The sequence below is a fragment of the Dermacentor albipictus genome, chromosome 1 (assembly GCF_038994185.2).
Source record: "Dermacentor albipictus isolate Rhodes 1998 colony chromosome 1, USDA_Dalb.pri_finalv2, whole genome shotgun sequence".
NCBI classification, from domain to species: Eukaryota; Metazoa; Arthropoda; class Arachnida; order Ixodida; family Ixodidae; genus Dermacentor; species Dermacentor albipictus.
The window spans coordinates 119,876,506-119,895,800 of NC_091821.1; the positions used below are offsets into that span (position 1 = coordinate 119,876,506).

General features: G+C 44.5%; 1 protein-coding gene across 2 annotated transcripts in view; it reads right to left on the reverse strand.

Moving 5' to 3' along the window:
- Positions 1 to 3,270: 3,270 nt before the first annotated feature.
- Positions 3,271 to 19,295, reverse strand: part of LOC139049615 (uncharacterized) — a 37,183-nt gene continuing 21,158 nt past the window's right edge. For both annotated transcript variants that reach the window (XM_070525239.1, XM_070525238.1), the window contains exons 2-3: positions 15,411 to 15,483; positions 3,271 to 4,524 (exon numbers count right to left, since the gene is read on the reverse strand). In XM_070525239.1, the coding sequence (XP_070381340.1) occupies positions 3,425 to 4,524; positions 15,411 to 15,417 (1,107 nt within the window). In that variant the 5' untranslated portion in view covers positions 15,418 to 15,483 and the 3' untranslated portion in view covers positions 3,271 to 3,424. The remainder of the gene's footprint in view (positions 4,525 to 15,410; positions 15,484 to 19,295) is intronic.

Genomic DNA, 19,295 nt, shown 5'->3' on the forward strand with positions numbered 1-19,295 from the left:
CACTGAGATAATCGTGACAGGGGTGGTGTCATGCATGTGAGAAGAGCCTAGTAGTCAAAACTTGAGCTTCGAGGGAACTGTGTACTCATGCGCTACTCTTGCTCATCTGGTCGCTTCGCGCCGATAGAAGGCGCTGACCGGCCGGCAAGTCGACGCTCTCGCTAATAGTTGTCTAATACTATTTCTTGAAAAATTCTCCTTTTCACTCCGACAATTAGTTGCATCTTTAGTAGGCGTTGTAATTTACAGCTGGGGCTGGTGTAATAAATATAGCCTATAGGCGAGATGCATCTCTGAGAAAATTAGTAGCTCAGGTCAAAAGTGTCGTACAAGAGTTGACGAGGCACCTGTGTGCTGTTGCGGCCCAGTAATACGTAAGGGAATGTTTCAAATGCTTTAACTGGTCCGAAAAATATTGTAGTTTTTCGCGAAAGGCGAAGCATGGATAGCGATAGCAATGTATTCGACAACTACAGGAAGAAAGGTTCATAGTTTCATATCGGCCGTAGAAATTGCATTTATATTTGCTTACAAATAAATAAACAAACATGGTGCGACGCACGCACTGACATACAATAACAGATCTCACTCGATGACGCGCGACCACTGGCTGTCACAAAGCTGGCATGACGAAGAGCGCAAAAACAGACGACCCAATGCTTCTCCTACATTTCCTTTCAATGCGTCGCCGAAACTTGTGATTACGCTACCTCCAGCCCTAGATGCGCAGGAATACAGCACACATGCAGCCGTCAGCCATATCAGCTCGCCCAGTCTGTGCACCCACCTGAGATTACCTCTAACATAGGGCGCTGGTGATGTACGCGCTCAGCCGGGTAAAAAGTCATGCATGTGCAGACACGGTCGCTTCTAGTGGAGGATACACGCGCTCATTTGACCCTTCGACCACCTTGAGCGCGCTTGATCGCGGTACCTAGTGCTCACCCCCCTCTCCACCTTGCGCTTGCTTTGTCACGTGACCTCCAACGTTCGGCGCGCATTAAGCCACCAACCTCCTCAGCAAGTCTTCGCCTGCTTTCCCTCGCACTCACAGTATACGGCATGTGGGAAGTGAAAGGATCTTATTGCAATTGGACTTTATACGGAACCTCACGTCCAGGTCGACGGCAACGATGACGACGAAAATCCGCTGGAGTGTTCATATAATTGCTATCGCAATAGAAACAATTCCTACACAGAACTTTCTCCCGAAGATGATGATGCTAGTCACAGCACTTTGAGTGCGAAATAGAATGTTTCACTAGTAGCATTGCACAACATATGTAACAGATGAGTTTAACGCTTGAAACAAGGCGTGCGCGAGGTACGCACTTACGGCCGTTAAGGATGCGATCCAGCTTCTCTTTAACACTGCCTTACGTACACTGCTCAGTAAATAAAACGCGACACTCGGAGCGCATTGCTGCCGGAACTTTTGGCGCCACCTGTGGGTGGAGAGCAAAAACAAAGGTGGCGCAAAAGCTTTTTGCGGCACATATTGATGGGCTAGCACAGTGTAAAGAGGTCGAACGCCTCGCTTAACCTTGCTGTCCCGTTCAATGCTTCGACTTCATGAGAAACTGACTTTTTTCTATGTTGCTCGTAGCCCAAAGAAGTAGTCCCTGGTCTACACTTAAGTGCTTGCCCGCTAATTAGTAGAGCAGTCCAGATGGATCACGTATTGAAGGAAGTCGGTTAGCCTGATAATTCCGAGAAGATTATAACACTTGTTCCTTGTAGGTCCCACCTGGCACCTTGTGAGACTCAGATTACTTATTTCCATACTACCTCCTCATTGCAAAATGAAGCCACCGCTTACTCAGCCTCTAGTTGCCTATTTTCCAGCGCACGGAACGTCTCCATCGTTGTATGTACCACACAGAATAGTTATGAATAAGCTGTGCAAAAAGATCAAAGGAATAACTGATGTGGCACCACAGGTTGTGTACTCATAAAGACAGCACACACGCTGTCAATTTACTTTTCCCCTGTCTTTTTTTTTCGTTTATTCCTATTCCGCGTTGATGCACGACCTACCAATTCTCCCGGATCATTGTTTTTACACATGTTGAAATATTCTCGAAGTGAAAGTGTGTGGTACTGATTTTAATAAAACGATTGTTCACACAAAAAATGCGGTGCAATTTACTGTGGCCAGAAGGACTATACAGCTAGCTGTAGTACATGTGCCATTAAGACAACTCACGTACGTAAACGCAGTGCAGGTCACGTACTACCTTCCATTATGCATGCACAAAGAAATCGCCTTGCCGGCAAAGTGTTGACAGTGTTTTAATTTGGAGCCGGAATCATGTCAGTTGACACTTCCTCTTCTGTGGCGCAGGTGCTACTGTGCAGGTTGTGTCGACTTGTCAAAATATGGGCTCATGACGCCACGTATGCTGTTGTCGTAATGCGTGGTAAGTAAGAAGCCGAGCACCGCATTGTCCTCCTTCCTGATCAGGCAGTTTCCGCAAATGCCGCTTCCGCAAACGATGCTCGAGGCGACACCCGGAAAGAAAGGAGACAATGCGCTTTATGTGGCTCATTTTCTGTTGTTTGTGCGGTGTCGCGCAGTCACGTTTGTGCCGAAATAGTTGTGGTTTTACTGTATACGACGTATGTTTAGCCACACTAACCTAATACGCTGGTATTCTTGTAGTAAGCAGCGAATGCGAGACAAACATCACTTCCCCTTCTCGGTCTTCGTCCCGCGTTACACATTCTGGTATTTGTGCACTCGCTCAGCCATTAGTTACACTAAAATCTGTGGAACTAATTTAGGAACTGCGCCATCGCGCAACAGATTATAACGGTTTGTTTCCCGGAGGGCTACATAGAAACTAAAGCAAATACTTGAACCGTGTCCCTGCGCTGACTATAATTACACGTCATCTTGTGCTGTAGATAAGGTACCAAATTTTTGTGTCATTAGTTAAATTTGTCTCCAAGTTTTGGGATAGGAAATATGTCTTTATTGTGGAGCCTTTGGAAAGTTAGAAAGTCCGGCATATCGCTTGTGTTCAAATGTGTTGTATCAGCGCTTTAATTGTTCACCCCAATTTAAATCTGCATCCATCGATCAACTGATTGACAATATAAGCATAACGATTATTCTTGAGTGTATCGCTATCGTGCACGCAGAGTTCAGCTGAAAGCAAAAGATTAATCTGAGTTTCGAAAGGTTCATTACTCACTGCACGTCTTTAGGATAATTATTGCTGGAAGTGGTGTGGTGGCAGCACTGCTCATGTTATTTTTTCACACGAATAAGATCAATGCCACGAGGAACTTTATTTTTTTCATTCAAATGTAGTCTTCCGCGCTTCCTTTCATAGAGAAAGTTTTCGCAGTTTTCTTTTTCGGTATTTGAAGGGCGCATTGCAACATATATATGTGTGTGTACTATACACCAAGGACGAAGTCACCCCCATGGGTTTTCCTTGGAAGCCTTTCCGTTGCCTGAGGGCCAGTCAGACGGCGCTGACTGCTGCGCCGATGGCAAGAGGCTCGGCAGGGTCTTTAATATGAATTCCTGCTTCTGTCCTAGTAAAGCAAGAATTTGTTGACCGATCCCGCCATTTGCACCATTCTGCATCGCCATTGGCATGTCCATGGCTCCGTTCCAGCCGTCCGATGGCCATTTCGCTGGTGCGTCGCTCCACTCATCCGAAGGCCACGCAGGAGCCATTGCAGGTGAGCTTGGCGCCGGCCTGTGGCTGATGGTCTTCACTATGTACACTTGCTTCTCTGGAACCGCGTGTCCATTTCCATTGCTCGGTCCCGCTCCGGAAAAGAAAGGAGGCGTGTCCGCCTCGAGACCCGCGGCATGGTCCATGCTCGCTGTCTTGACAGTGTACACCTGTTCATCATTGCCTGATGTCTGCCAGCCATTGTCGCTTGATGCTTGCCAGCCGTCGCTACTAGCCGCTGCTTGCCAACCGTTAGAATTAGCACCCTGCCACCCACTACTTGCAGCCATTTGCCAACCATTGCCGTTTGGCTTCTTCATTGGCCAGCCCGAGTTCAGAAAATCTTGTACGTTACCGGTTGTGTACCCTGCATCTATGACGAGTATATTCTTGGGCTTGCTATTAGTCGGTGCGCTGGCCGCTGCCCAGCCAGCACTGGCACTTGACTTGCTCGATTCAGCAGGCTTTCTGTGGGACCTGTCGTTCGTCTTTCTTACTTCGAAGCGTTCTGTCGCCCTGCCCTGGCCATTCCTACCACTGCTTCGCATTTGCCAAGCATCGGTAGAGCCAGGGTACTTCCATCTAGCCGTTGCGGGTGCATTCTGGGACCTCTGATACGAAGACGCGGAAGTTTTTGCCTGATTGTATTGGTCACGTGTTGTGAGCGGTTGAGTACCTGATGGAAAGTTGTCGCTCCATTGGCGAAGCGAAGCATCACCTCTGAGGGGTTCAGATGCCGCCGGTTGTTGGGGCGAGTCATAGCGAGGTGGTCTTCTCAGAACATAAAAGCCTTGTGCGTTGCTGCTAGAAGCCGTTCCATGTGTTAGAGGCTCTGCAAAAATAGAAAATGTATTTTCCTAGAATTAGCGCTGCGTACTGTATTGCCGTGGAAATATGTCACTAATTCATGATGCGGCAACATGCAAAGGCTTTAGTGAGTAACTGTGCCGACTGTGCCTAATTTTCAATTGTTTGTCAAGTGTAGCATGTCGCAATAACCGCATAGCTTGCCTACTCTGCTCTAACGTGCAATAATAATATGAATACTCTTGGAATAAAAAAGCCATAACAATGTAAAAGCACTTAATAACGAGTTTCCCCGAGTAGTTCCCAAGTCGGGGAAAAAGAACATCTAGTTCATAATCCAAGTCCACAACCTAGAATAAAAGTGCAATGTAAAACCGTATGAAAAGGAAAATTAACGAAAAAATTCTTTTTCGGACTATGTTTCTGCAGAGAGCTTAAATTGCTTTTATAGAAGCGAGAAGCTCACCATAAAGCAAAGAAAGGCCGCATCGCTCGTTTATGCTGTTTAAGTATATTTCGAACGCTCATTACGAGTACTACGCTTTTAGACCCTGACTTATTCTCACGCTTAATAATCCTTCAACTGGGGTAAATCTGTTATGGCGATGAGGCTAACGTCACCAATTAAGACATTTGAATATTGTTACCCTCACTACACAGAAACATTTACAAATGCTGTATTTTTTCTTTTCTTTAGCTTGCAGAGAGAGAGAGAGAATAAACATTTTTATTAGGTAAATGCAGCTAGGGAGAGGCGTCATCATTCCAGAATGCCTTGAGCTCGGGCCGCGTCCTGGGCCCTCGCAATCAGCCGTTGCTGATCCTCGAGGTCGGAGCTGGCCAAGGCTCTCTCCCAAAGCTTGCAGAAGCGAAACATTCGCGCTACTGTGAGCCGTGCAGTTCGGCCTACATGTTGATCATGAGTAAAAGCAACACTTGGCCCCATTTTGTTATAAGACTGGCTGGATGGATGCTCAAGACACGAAAGTGGGGAAAGCATACAAGGTATGCGAGTGAAACGCAGGCAGCTTTCTCTCAAGATTCGGTGGTTTGAAGAGTCTCAGTCCACGCGAAAGCTTCCTGCGTGTCAGTCCAGATTGACAGGTTTGTTATGCTGAACGACCAGGAAACAGGCGTTGTGTCTACAGAGGTCATCTGGCTGTTGAAGTGCTCGCTGGCTATGCGGCCTTGTTTCTTGCACCTTCTCGTATACGTATCGAGGAAGCTCGTTTAGTGTATCGTGTGAGCTTGACGTCGGCGTGCTGACAGGTGGCGTTACCAAGGCAGATTATTGATGTACGTATCCCCGTGTAAATGACGAACAAAGCAGCAAGTAGTTCCTTTTGCTGTATATTGTTTGCCTTGAGCGTATTTTGCTAAACCGCTTGTCGGGCTTCTCGCCATTGCATACACTCTTTGACATAATGCTGCCAAGCCTGCATATACGACGCATTACAGGTATGTTCAACTGCCAAGGACTGGCAGACAAATTTTTTCCTCGTGACAAAATTAAAACAAATGCATGAAATGCTAGACATTTCGCTATCTCAAGAAAATAAGCGCGCTTGAAGGTGCAGTTGCACGGTGGATATGATCATGATTATGTTGTAGCTTCATCATTAGCATTAGCATCATTAGCAATTAACTTTTAGTTGCTAAGTGCCCGACCTTTACACTTGCTGTTGGTGCAAAGAGCTCAAGACGTACTCTTGAACTTGTGACATCCGGCATAGCCCTAGCAGCAGCTTCTGTTTGGTTTTCGAGTGAAAGTGCGTACTGGCTTGTGTACTGAGATTTTGACTCGAGGTTAAATCACCGTTTGTGGTCAGAATTCATTCGCAACGCATTTTTCAATCGATCTTAATTGTCGAATCCCTAAATGACCGAAATAACAAACATCAGTTGTTAAGTCACTTGTGCATCTGACAGCGTATTGAGAGGAATTGTGGTGATAAACCACAGAGTGTATAAATGCTGCTTTAGCGCCTAAAAGTGATCACGATCGTCTTCAGTGTGGTGTTACAACGTCACTTGGCGAACATTATCACCCACTGCAGCCCTTCCACCGCAGGCGTAAACTCCCACAGAACGTACTGAAGAGCACAATGTGACGCGCAGCGAGAGGTCATGGTTCTCTGGAACCACTTGATTCTCGCCTCATTCGCAGTGAACTCTGTTTAAACTGATGGGACGCAACCTACTGCGCTTTTTCGCGCAACTCAAGGTAAAGCGACCAAGTAGAGATAAAAGAGCGAGATAAAGGAAAAGTTAGCAATTTTTTTATTTCTCATTATTCCATACGATTACTGATGATATTTTGTCATTGGAGAGGGATATTCTAAACGTTTGTTTATGCATTCAACGCAAGCAAGTAGGCAGGCTGCTCGTAAATTAGTTGTTTATTGGCCCGGTGACAGCCACCGCTGAGAGACGATGAGTTGAAGTTTTCTAACTTGTCTCAGTATCAATAATGTGAAGAACCGCTCTGAAATTCACTTTTTCCGTTTTGTACACGCATCCTTAAAATTCATACCGGAGCAAGTGCTGTGGGTATTATTCCCGTTATTCGACCACCCACCAGACCCAACGCCGGCCTACAGACCCTCTCACTTGACTTTTATTTTTCGGTTTTGAGAATGAACAGATGTAGAAAAATTATAAAGGGCAACCCAAATGGGAACCTCGATGCCACAGTTGACAGTGGCAGCTGATATTACCGCTTTGACTTTGCAACAATTTTTAGCTCTGCTTTGTCACTGGAATTACTGTCACTACGGTAACATTATGTAACATTAACATTATTAACATTATTTTCTGGCAGTAGCAGCGGAGAGGCCTGGCACGCTGTCTAAACCTGCTGAAAACTTTTTGCAGATCCACCGATCAACTGTTTTCGGAGCCCCAACTACTGCGCAGTCTCCGAAGTCACGCAAGATATCTTCCTTCTACGTCAAGAGCCACATCATTGCCGCTACGACGGAACCGCCAGGGGAACCAAGGCCAAGGCATAAAAAGACGTCCCCACGAGCCTGCCGTCATTTCTGGCAGTAGCAGCGGAGAGGCCTGGCACGCTGTCTAAACCTGCTGAAAACTTTTTGCAGGTTGGTTGTTTACACTTGCTGACTTATTTAGCAAACACTCATGTTAACGTACTCTGCCGCTGCTGCTGCCACGCTGGTTCTTCTGCATTTTTTATGTACAAGTGCTCCTAGCTCTTGTCAGTTACCCTTTCGAGAAGTATTTTCCTCTGTACCAGATAGCCGTGCTCTTAAATTACAATGAGCGATCTCAGCGATACAACCTGTGCGAACTGCATGAGAGATATATCATCTGATATCAGGCACATGGTGTGCTGTGAATGCTTAGGCCTTTTCCATTTGGGCTCGTGCTCCGGAGTTTCGGAAAAAACTTTTAAGTCGAAAGGCGACGACTATAAGAAATCGTGGAAATGTACACAGTGTCGAAAGTCTGAGCCAAATGTTTCCCGTCCCAAAGATGCTGAAGATACTTCTGTTGCTGCCCTGCTTCTTGAGATGAACAGAAAGCTTGACGAGCTGCTTCCCTTGAAGAAGATGGTTCACGACCTAGAGGCCTCGGTCAAGCTCATGTCTGACAAGTACGATGCCATTCTTGGTGACGTAACTAGGCATGAAGGCGAGATTAAATGTCTTACCGCTAGGGTTTCAAAGCTCGAAAAAACAGACGGCTCTGGTGCGGAACTGCAGCGCATTGCTTCTTCTGTAAATGACATTGAGTACCAGAGGAGAAAGCTGAACCTCGAAGTTCATGGTCTTAAGCACGTTCGAGACGAATGCCTGCTTACAGAAATAAACGCTATCGCATCCAAACTCAAGTTAGACATGCTGAATGATCAGTTAGTTTCGGCAATCCACAGGCTGCCAGCTAGAGCAGTTAAAATTCCAGCCGTCTTGATACGTTTTGCGAATCAGTCGCTTAGAGATAAGTGGTTAGAGAAAAGGAAAGAGTTTCCGGCTCTTCAATCTGGCCTACATGTGATGGAAAACTTGACAACGCAAAATGGGGCTCTACTTAAGAAGGCTAAGGAATGGGCGAAAGCAAATGAATTCCGCTTTGTCTGGCACCGTGGTGGCAAGATCTTTATTAGGAAGGAAGAAGGAGATAGCGCCCATGTCGTAAAGAATCTATCTGATCTAAATAGTCTCAAATGACGAGGTAATCTGTATGCCATCATTTCACCATGTCAAGTGGAGATTGGGTATCGCCTACAGAATTACTCGACTTCATCGGTTCGGAACACTGGCTATCCACTAAATGTTTTCATTTAAACTGCCAGTCTGCTCGAAACAAACATAATGAGCTAGATGTGTTATTTGCCAGTCTTAATTTTAAATTCGATTTCGTTATGTTATCTGAGACATGGTACAACCACAGTTCTCTTGTTTGGCATCTACCGGGCTATCAGTGTTTCAACCAATTTAGGACTACCTCTCGAGGTGGCGGTGTTAGCTTGCTTGTTCGTGACAATATTAATGTCGACTACATCGAAGAATTCTCATGTGTCACAGATGACTACGAAGTTCTATCCTTTGTCAGCGGCAGAAGCGTTTACTCGGTGTTTTATCGTCCACCTGGAGGCAATATTCCACGTTTCTTTAGTTTTCTCGAAAATTTCTTTGCATATGTATGTACGTATAAGTATGACGTAATCTGGGGTGGTGACTTTAACATTGATCTCCTAGCTGACACGTGCTTAACTCGGGAATTTCATATCCTGCTTCAGTCGCATGGTTGCTCAAGCGTTATCTCTGTTCCAACACGAGTAACCTATGCCGCGTCAACTTGCCTGGATTTGTTTATCACCAATGTTTAAACGGCTATCATAAAAGCCGGCGTTCTTTCATGTAACCTGAGCGACCATATGCCCGTTTTTTTCTGTTTCAAACGATGCACTGAAAAAAACAGACAGCGTCTTTTCCCCAGCCAAGTGATTACACCAAACCGTCTCGAAACGTTTCGCAGACAGATTCAGTTACTTGACTGGAGCGATGTATATGCCACACAATGTGCACAATCAGCATATGAGGAATTTCTACGTATTTTCATCACGTGTTACCAGGAAAACTTTCCTCTGCGAACTAGACGCAAGCGATCATCGCACATTCGCAAACCGTGGATCACGGATGACCTCTTTCGCAAAATAAAGTTTAAAAACATGCTCTATAACCAGTTTGTTAAGTCTCGTAATATAACCGATCTACACATATTTAAACGCTACCGCAATAAGCTAACAAATGAGCTTCGGAAAGCCAAGGCCTCTTATGAATATGAATACTTCATGTCTTGTCAAAATGATAGTCGCAAAACTTGGAAAAAACTAAATGTTCTGTTAAACCGAGCGCCGTCGTCGCCTACAAATATTGAGATTTTTAAAAATGGCATTATCATCCCGGATGAAATGCTTTCCGATTACTTTAATAATTTCTTTGTTAATGCAGCTGGTTCATGTGTGCACAGAAATGCCACCCGCTATGTTCAGGTCAGGTGCCCCGATAGTATATTCTTATATCCTACTACTGAGTCTGAGCTAGTCCATTTATTTTCTGAGTTGCGTAATACCACGTCGTGTGACATTGACGGCATACAGATTACACCTGTAAAGCACGTCTTGAACATTATATCGCCTGTTTTAACATACATTTACAACCTCTGCCTGACATCTGGGGTATTTCCTGCCAAAATGCAGACAGCTAAAGTACTTGCTCTGTTTAAAAAAGGTTATAAAACTGTGATATCTAATTACAGACCCATTTCCATACTTCCAGTATTTTCAAAAGGACTTGAAAAAATAATATTTCGGCGTATTTCAGATTTCCTCGAAAAACATAACCTGTTCACTGACTGTCAATATGCTTTTCGAAAGGGACGGTCAACCCAGCTCGCGTTACTAACACAAAAGGAACAAATATTGCAAAACTTTGAAAACAAGCTGCTCACGCTCGGGGTTCTTATCGACTTCAGTAAAGCGTTTGACTCTATTCACCACGAACTTTTGTTAAAGAAGCTAGAGTACTACGGTATTCGTGGTATTGCTTTGGATATAGTGAAATCTTATTTAAATCAGCGGAATCAACTCGTTGAAATTAATGGCATCTGCTCCCAGTTCAAGGAAGTAACAGTTGGTGTTCCCCAAGGAAGCATATTGGGCCCCCTGCTTTTCAACATATACGTTAATGACCTTGTTCTTGTCGATAGTGAACCTAAATACATTATTTATGCAGATGACACTACGCTGCTTTTTTCATCGAACAACGTTGAAAGGCTGGTTTCAACTGCAAACTCTGTTCTTAAAAAAATACACACATGGTCACAGGATAATGGCTTAAGAATTAACACTGACAAAACAAAAGCTATTTTATTTCAACCAAAAAATAAAGGTGTGAGCTTAGAGACCGACATTATAATAGGTTCTTCAAGAATTGAGCTTGTTCAGTCTGCGAAGACGTTAGGTGTCTTTTTTGACAGCCATATGTTATGGACTAATCACATCGACTTCCTTGGAGGCAAACTTGCGCAAGTAGCTGGGGCGCTCTTCAGCTTAAGACCGCTGCCACGCAAGGTCAAACTTCTTTTGTACAACGCTCTCTTCCTGAGTCACGTACACTACTGCTGCCTCGTGTGGAGTACGACGTCTGCTACAAACATAAACCGGTTATTCTTGCTTCAAAAAAAGGCAATACGTAGTATCTGTAATGCTCCAGTAGACGCTCACACTGCACCTCTATTCAAACAGTTGAATTTACTCACACTGCATTCTCTGTCGCAGTTGAGGCTGTTACTAGCCTATCGTAAAGAAGCAAAACAAAGCCAGCCATACATCACATCGTTAGCACAGCTAACTAGAAACAGAACAGAATACAGTACACGGTCACCTGAACACTGGTATGTGCCGCACCCTCGCACTAACTATTCTCTTCAAATGTTGTACCACCGCTTACCACGCCTATTAAACACGCTTAAATGTAATAACATAGATGTCACCTCCTGTCCTGTATCGCATTTATATGAGCATTTCAGTGACATTTTGAAGACGATTTAATGGGTTGTTTGTGACTGTTTTCTGAAGTAGGCTGTCGTCACACATCTCAATTTGATATTAGCCTCTGTCAAATCATGTCTTATTCTTTCCTAAAATGATTACCTTGTTCTATTGCTGCTTCTTTTGTACAATACTGTACACTGTGGATTCACGTAGTTTTTATGATTTGTAACGTTTTTCCTTTTTTTTTCTTTTTCTCCATTGCACTTCTGTTTGCTGGCATACTGTCTAAGCCAAGTTGTCATTGTCTTTGTTTTTTTTTCGCTTATGTATTGTTTGTCGGCTCTAAATCAGTGCCTGTGCCTTCTGCTGCTGCCCTCAGACCGGGTTTAAGGCCCGTCAAGTTGCTGCGAGCAACTTTTTCCTTAAATCCCCCATAAATTGTACGTTTATGGAAATAAAGGCACTTGTATATTTCCAAGGAAGGAAACTAAGCACTTTTGATTGTTTACGGTAGCATTAATACTGCATGCAGTACCGAACCGATGCCCTGAGACAAGCGCATATTCAGGTAACAACGCTCACATTTAGGTTCGAACAGATGCATTTGCACTATAAATTTTTTATCGCTATAGTTGGCGCTTTACGACAGTTACGAGCCTTAAAGAATGAGTTAAGCAACCTTCAATTACGTATTTAGAAGTTATTCCTGCTTTCCTGTCACTTTACCTCCCCCTCTCTTCCCAGGGTAAGGTAGCAAGCCGGATCTTCCCCCCTGTCTTTCCCCTCCTTTTTTTTGTCTCTCTCTTCCTATGGGGCGGTACACAATATGCGCTTGTATTAGATGCTTTCACTGCAAATTAAAGAATCCACAAAATCAGTTATGTGGGCATACTCTGGAGACAGGAAGTTTCACGAGAGCAAAACTGCCGTTCACTAAAGAGTATAGCGCTGAGCAATAGAGAAAACCAAATCGTGCATCAAGAAAGCTTTGCAGTTGAAGAAAAACTTTTCCTGGGCTAGGGACCAAACGCTGAATCAACGCTTTTCCGAGGCTTTTGCTCTACCATTTGAGCTGATGACTAAGCTAAATAATGGCAGCGTGAGACCGAAATAATTGGCCAGTCGCAAAGCAGGATCACAGAACACAGAATTTCAGTTCCTAGGCAATACGTAAGGTGGAAGTAGTTTCATTAAAAAGAAAAAAAGCATCAATTATCTGAAAGTAGTACTAAGCTACCGAAAGAAATTCATTTTTCCATTCAAGTAACAAAGGTACAGTTGGCTCAAAATTATTCCGTAATGCTCCACTACGGTATCTCTCATAACCCTGCGTTACGTTCGGTCATTAGATACCGTAAGCCACTGAAGAGTTTACTAAAACTCGCAATCATTTCATGATTGTTTCATTGTTGTATATATTGCAGAGAATGAGATTTTCTAGATATTGTGAATTGCCCGCACTATACTGCAACATCTAGATGTCAGCCAGGCAACTCGATAACAACTCGATTTTGTAATTTTCAGGGAATGCGCAACGAGCCATGTTGGTTGCCAAGTGAATACGCTTCTTCAGTTGCCACATTAAAACAGTGATAAGGCGCTACTCAATAAAGGAAAATGGCCTCGAAGTTTTCCAATCGGTGCATCGCGGCCGCCCTAGCTAATAATTCCGTGACTACTGCCCAAATGGCTAGAAGCAATGAAAAAATGAAATATTACTGTCACAGTGATTATCGCATTAGCATGATCGAACCACTGCGCAAATGAGCAGAATTGTGGCGGCCCTGCGTGGTGAAACTCATGTGGCACAAAAGATAGCGGGATGTTTGGAAAGGTGAGTTCTGCGTATTGTTTGCGCCTTCCGCACCCTAAAGGAGCTGCATAATGAATCTTTAAACAAATAAAAACTTTCATAAAACATATTCCTGGTGATGATCTATTTGAGGCTATCACATGCATGGAGTGAGCCTCCGTTTGATCCCCACACTTATTGGTGCGGAATTCTTTATTTATTTCCTGACCATGCAAGCGAACAGTCGAGTTCTGCGCAGGATCCTCTGGTAGGACTCATTTATAATACTGAAAGAGTCTTCCATTCTTTCTTCCAACACCCTGTAACTAGTGGACCGTTGAGTACCTACTAAAAATGCTTGAAATTTTCCCGTTCTCTACGCTTTAAGTAACATCTGCTGGCGGGCGATCTCGACGCCTTACCCCCTGTCAGCACACCTGCCATCCCCATTAAGAAAATATGCGCACACCTCCCCGACGTGCCACTGGCCACCCACAAACGTCATTCCTCGTAAAGAGCACCCGCGTTAGAAGTTGCGCTTTCATTAAAGTGTCCAGCTGCACTTCCATTAACCTATACTGCCACAAGCCTTGCTTATAGCGCTGGCTGTGGAAGCATAAAAGAACTGGGCGAACAAGAGTCATTCCAGGCAGAGCACGTCAAGGCAGCGTACACTCGACAGGGGCCACCTGAGTCGCACAAAACAAGAATAGACATTCGGCTCGCGTCGGCCGCTCCACTCGGGTTACGAAAGGCGGCTGCACACCCACGACACAGCATCCATTGTGCACTTTCTGGTTCGACCTGCGGCTTGCGGCAGGCCCGCGTCGTATTTCAACACTTCCTCGATTTGCATCCTGCTCCACTTACACGGCACCGTTGGACAAGCATCTTACGTGAGCGCTGTTGACCCGGACAGCTAGCGAAACAATTACAATTACGCCCTTAATTGCAAAGCCAGCTCTGCGTGCTTTATTCATGTCTCGCTGCCCTCGGTCGTGAGCTCCACGGTGGAGGGCAGTGGTGTTGCGCGGAGAAAGCGGGACCCGCCGACCACCGAACGAAAAGGAAGACAACAATAGAGCCTCTGCAGCACGTAACTACGCGGCGCCTGCAAGCGTCTCGCGGCACTTACCTTTGTTTCACTTTTTTTCATTCTTTCTCTTACCATTTGTATAATTTTCCTGGGAGGACAAGATAGCAACACCACGACATCAAAGCGTAGTAGTGTGTGCTGGCGCTTCTTACAACGCTTAATTTAGAGCCATTGTTTGTAAGAAGGTCACATTTAAGCGCCTACCTGCGAAAGATTTACATAACTTTTTAATGACTTCCAGTGCGCAAGAATATGCTTCTATAAGATGTTGCACTGGTACAATAGAGGAAACTTCATCAGTCCTGACTGCGTCTGCGTTATATTTCTGAAAGGCAATGATTGCTGTGAATAGATGTAAAATTCCTTCATCTGGCTTTGTCTTGCATCACTTAAATACTATTATACAATTGAAGGCTGTCTAATCTCCCCAGGATAAACGAGAGCTTTTCCCGTAGATGCCAAGTTCCGTGTTAGCATATTATGTACACTCCTGTGCGCTAAGCAGGAAATTATGCAACTTTGACTGCGATGTAAGTCTTTTTTCCTTCTAGATTTTCTATAAGGCGCTCGCCTCTGCCTTTTTGACGATGGGATGGTTCACTTCATTGACAGACAGAGAATTCGCAATCGCAGTCAAGCGTTGCTGTACAATTTTATCAATACTTTGTTCCACACCAGAATTTTCTTTCAACCGTTCCCGGGTGCCCCCCAGAATCACGGCTCATGCCCCTGGACACTTCCTTTCGTAAAGCGCATTTTAAATAAATGGTAATCACTTCCTGGGTCTGCAGCTAAAGCTTCCAATACGTCCGTCAACAGTTCAGTTTCCTGTTTCCTGGCCATTATGCGGCTGCGAGGTGGCCGCAACTGCTGCTGTCAACCTCCCGGGTCCACCATCGACAAAAAGAAAGGGCAGACGGGGGGGGGGGAGCGTTCAAACGGTAAATATAGTGTCAGCTGGCTGCCGACGGTAGCCGCGGCCAACGCAAGTCTTCGGCTGACCTGTCATTGGCCATCTGTCAGCCTGGCTGGCCCGGGCCTCCAGCAGGCAGGTTGGCAGAAGAAGCAGGACGACCTGCAAAGAGGCGCATCATGCCAATATATCGTGCCGTCCATCAGCCCGGATACCTTTCTTGGCAGGCGTACTGTAAGAAGTAGCAGGCCTTAAATTAACCCATAAGGAAGCACGCAACCATCGACAATGTATGTACATACACAAATGCAAGCTATTTGCAGTAGAAACCGACAAAAATTGCCTTGTTGTACCTGCACACGTGTATAACCATTTATTTAAACGCACTATACGTACGACGTGTGCTTGTATACTGTGCATAAATATAATTTTCAATATTCGTACCTACGCGACAGAGAGGCTTGTGTGGAGTAGTGGCCAGATTGAAACTGACTCCTCTTGCCTACTACTGGTGTAAGTAGGAGGGGCGAGTAAGTGCGTCATAACAGATGTTAGGATCGTTGAATACAATGCTCGTAATGCTCCTCTGCATAACGCTGTTAACAAGCATGAGCTCCTCTGACTGCTTTCTCAGCTGTTCAGTATAGAATAGTTCTGATTTCTTTTTGTTCCGACTGTAAGATTCGCTAAGAAAGAAAAGCATGTGTAGAGGTCAGGACCATGAACAAGAGTGTGGAAGCGTGTTGTCATTTACAGTTCAGATCTTTCTAGACAGGTCCCCTCCATCTTTCCTGGAAAAAGAAATCGCACGTAGAAAAAAAATATAGACGAATATTTAAGCATGCCTTAGCCTGGTACGCCGAACCTACAAGCCGTGGTTGTGAGGTCAACACTTGGTCAGAAGCGAGTACTGGTTAGGCATAGTAGGATAATCAGAAGAGCTCCGCTCACCCACTTCCGTATGAGATGAAGCGGAGCCTACTATTATACACCCGTAGATAAGCTCAGCTGATTTGTTTCATTGGCTTCAAGAGCCAAGCATGAAAGTTTATCATAGGTTAAGATCGCTAGATGACTATACTGTATATCAAAAGAACTAGCGATAAGGCATTTGAGAAACGTACAGTTATAATTTTTTTGTGTGTGTGTTCTCGCTCGCAGATTCCATGCACATGTGCAAGTATATTTATTTTCTTTGCACCTCACCACTGCCTAAACACACTGCTCCATAGAGCCAAGATACAGGATGATCATTTTTAAGTTTTATGGAATTCTCAAAAATCGCTTGTGGCAGCTAGCAAAATTCTTGCCCTTGAACTGGATTATTTGAAGAGGCGGACGTTACTAGCACGAGAAATCGAAACACATATTCAACGAATTTACATAAATTCACCAATTACTTTCTTCATTAATTATTCTATGGCAAATATTGCAATTACCGAATTGTAGCCGGTGAGTTTGCAAGGCGTATCCACTTGGAATGAATTTCCAGAATGACACCAGTTTGGAGGTACGCGCCATCAAACTTGCCGTAAAAATACATTGTTGTTCCACTTACTTTTTTAACGAAACACTCTTCTTGCAATGAAGCACAAACGTAATAGGAACACCCATGTGTTTGGTTCCACAATCTGGGAAACAAATTCCCGAAACTGGTGTCCTCCTGGAAATTGATTTCAAATACATACGCCCTGCAAGCTCAACGGCTGCAATTCGTAAATTGCATTATGCGGTGTAATGCAATTATTTAAAATATAATTTGTAAATTTTTGTGAATGAGTTGAACGTATGTTTATTTTTTTTTCATGCAACTAATCACCACCTCTCTGAATAATTGCGCTCAAGGACTAGAATTATATTATCTGCAGCAGGCTATTGTTAAAAATTCCATAAAACTTAAGAATGATCACCCAATAAGTCGATATGATCGAGCGGACCGCAAAACTCAAGCATACGACTTGCATCAGATCATTGAAACACAACTTCGGTCCTATCGCTTATCGCTTCACCGCTGACAAGCCAGCATTCAATATTGGCGCACCCACGGGAAAATCCAGCTGGTGGAGGCGCATAGTGTGTTCACACCAGAGGCATCTTAGCGTTGCAGAGTGACTCCCGACAGCTGTCACCGCATCTAAACGTTGACAAACAAAACTTCATTGCGCTGACAAGAACACCACGCATATCAGAACCGTAGTCGTCTGCGCGGGAAGTAAGAGAACTTCTTCACTTTACAGTTGACAGCTGCGTTAGTCCCATCACTCACAATTCGGCGCTGTTCTCGCAGCTTCGTATTACTCACGATGTCCTGTGTTCGTTCGCGACGTCAACTTCTAATATGCCGGGTGTTAGGCTCCCCACCCATGCAATTTTAGAGTTCCAACAGATAGGAGGGACGAGGGGCACAATTTAGTTGCTTACTTTGTTAACCATTCCAGCTACCTGTGTGTACCTTTCCCCAGTACGGCAGAATTTTCAATTCTTGTGTAAGGCATTGTTTATACTGCGGCCACGACTCTGAGTAACATTGTTTATCTATTTATTTATTTATTTATTTATTTATTTATTTATTTATTTATTTATTTATTTATTTATTTTGCGCACCCTACAAGCCCGTTACGACATTACACTTGGCATCAAGCCCACCCGCTTGCGCGGCAACTGCGTTTCCCCCATCCCTACCGGTGTGCCCCGGTGTCCATAAACAGTTGTCCCATCGTCCTGCATTCTCTTTAGTTTTCTTTTAGTGTCGTTGGCCACAGCGAGATCTGTCGTCGGCGCCGTTAATTCGGCCAGCGCTTCGTCTGAGTCAGTAAGGACCCGATAATTATTTCGCACATTCTACAATGTCTCCCATGTCAATGGGAATGGTATTGACCGCTCCCCATATGGCTAAGATTTCTGCGTGCATGGTTGCACCCCCAGGAAGCTCACATGCTTGATAGCCATTGTGTTGCGGTGCAAATGTGCTAACCGAGGCCATGCTGACTATATCGTTTCTGATTGCAGCGTCCGTGTAGATGTCAGTGGTGTGCCTGCTTCATTTGTAGTTCCAATCTCTTTTCAAGTATTTTTCTAGCATCTGTGTTTCGTCTGGCGATGGGGAAAAACTTGTCATCTTCTCAAGAGTAGTGTCAGAAAACCCATTCAGAAATCGGTATTCGTTTCCTTGTATAATCGTGCTATACTGTCGAATGGATGTCAATTCTTCCCCTTTTATGGGTACTATAGGGCACATCATATTGCGCGGAGCCGTAACCAATATAGTAACCATATGATAGAGCCTAGCATGAAAACACAGAAGTGTATATTCCACGTTAAGGAGGGCAAATACCAAAGTGCAAGGAGGAAAGAAGCCTGTCCCCTTCTTCCATACAATCCTCCGCACCAAGTGGTTTAATCAGGCTCCTTCGCTATTTGAGTACCACATGGACTGACTAACAAACTTTGAGTTCTAGAACGTTGATCTTAAAGAGACCCTGAAACGATTTTGACGATTTGACGATTTTGTACAAACGTACTGACTCGTAAGAGTAAGTCCTTCTGATCATTCATTGACGCATCTAAGTGCTCCGTTTAAAGCGTGTAATTTATTATAAGGTTTTAAAAATGTACATCGCTGTCGATCGCAGCACACTGCTCGGCGGAATTTTCAGCCACCCGTACCCATATGACGTAAATCACCCAATTGACGTAAGTAGGGCGAGCTATACGATTGGCTGTCCAGGGCGCATTATCGATAATTTTTTCACCTTTATGGTAAACAAATGATCTTCGTAATAGTTGAAATGTTAGTTAATTTGTTTATATAAAAAGAAAGTAACAGCAAGAGAATGCACAAGAAGAATTTCTCACTAAAGCACTTCCGGCGCACAGCAAGCCCCGTCTGCTTCTGTTACAACGTCCTCCGTCATGACGACAGCTCCGTGGTCAGTGTCGGTCTGTCTTTTCGTGAACACCATAAATTGCCTTTG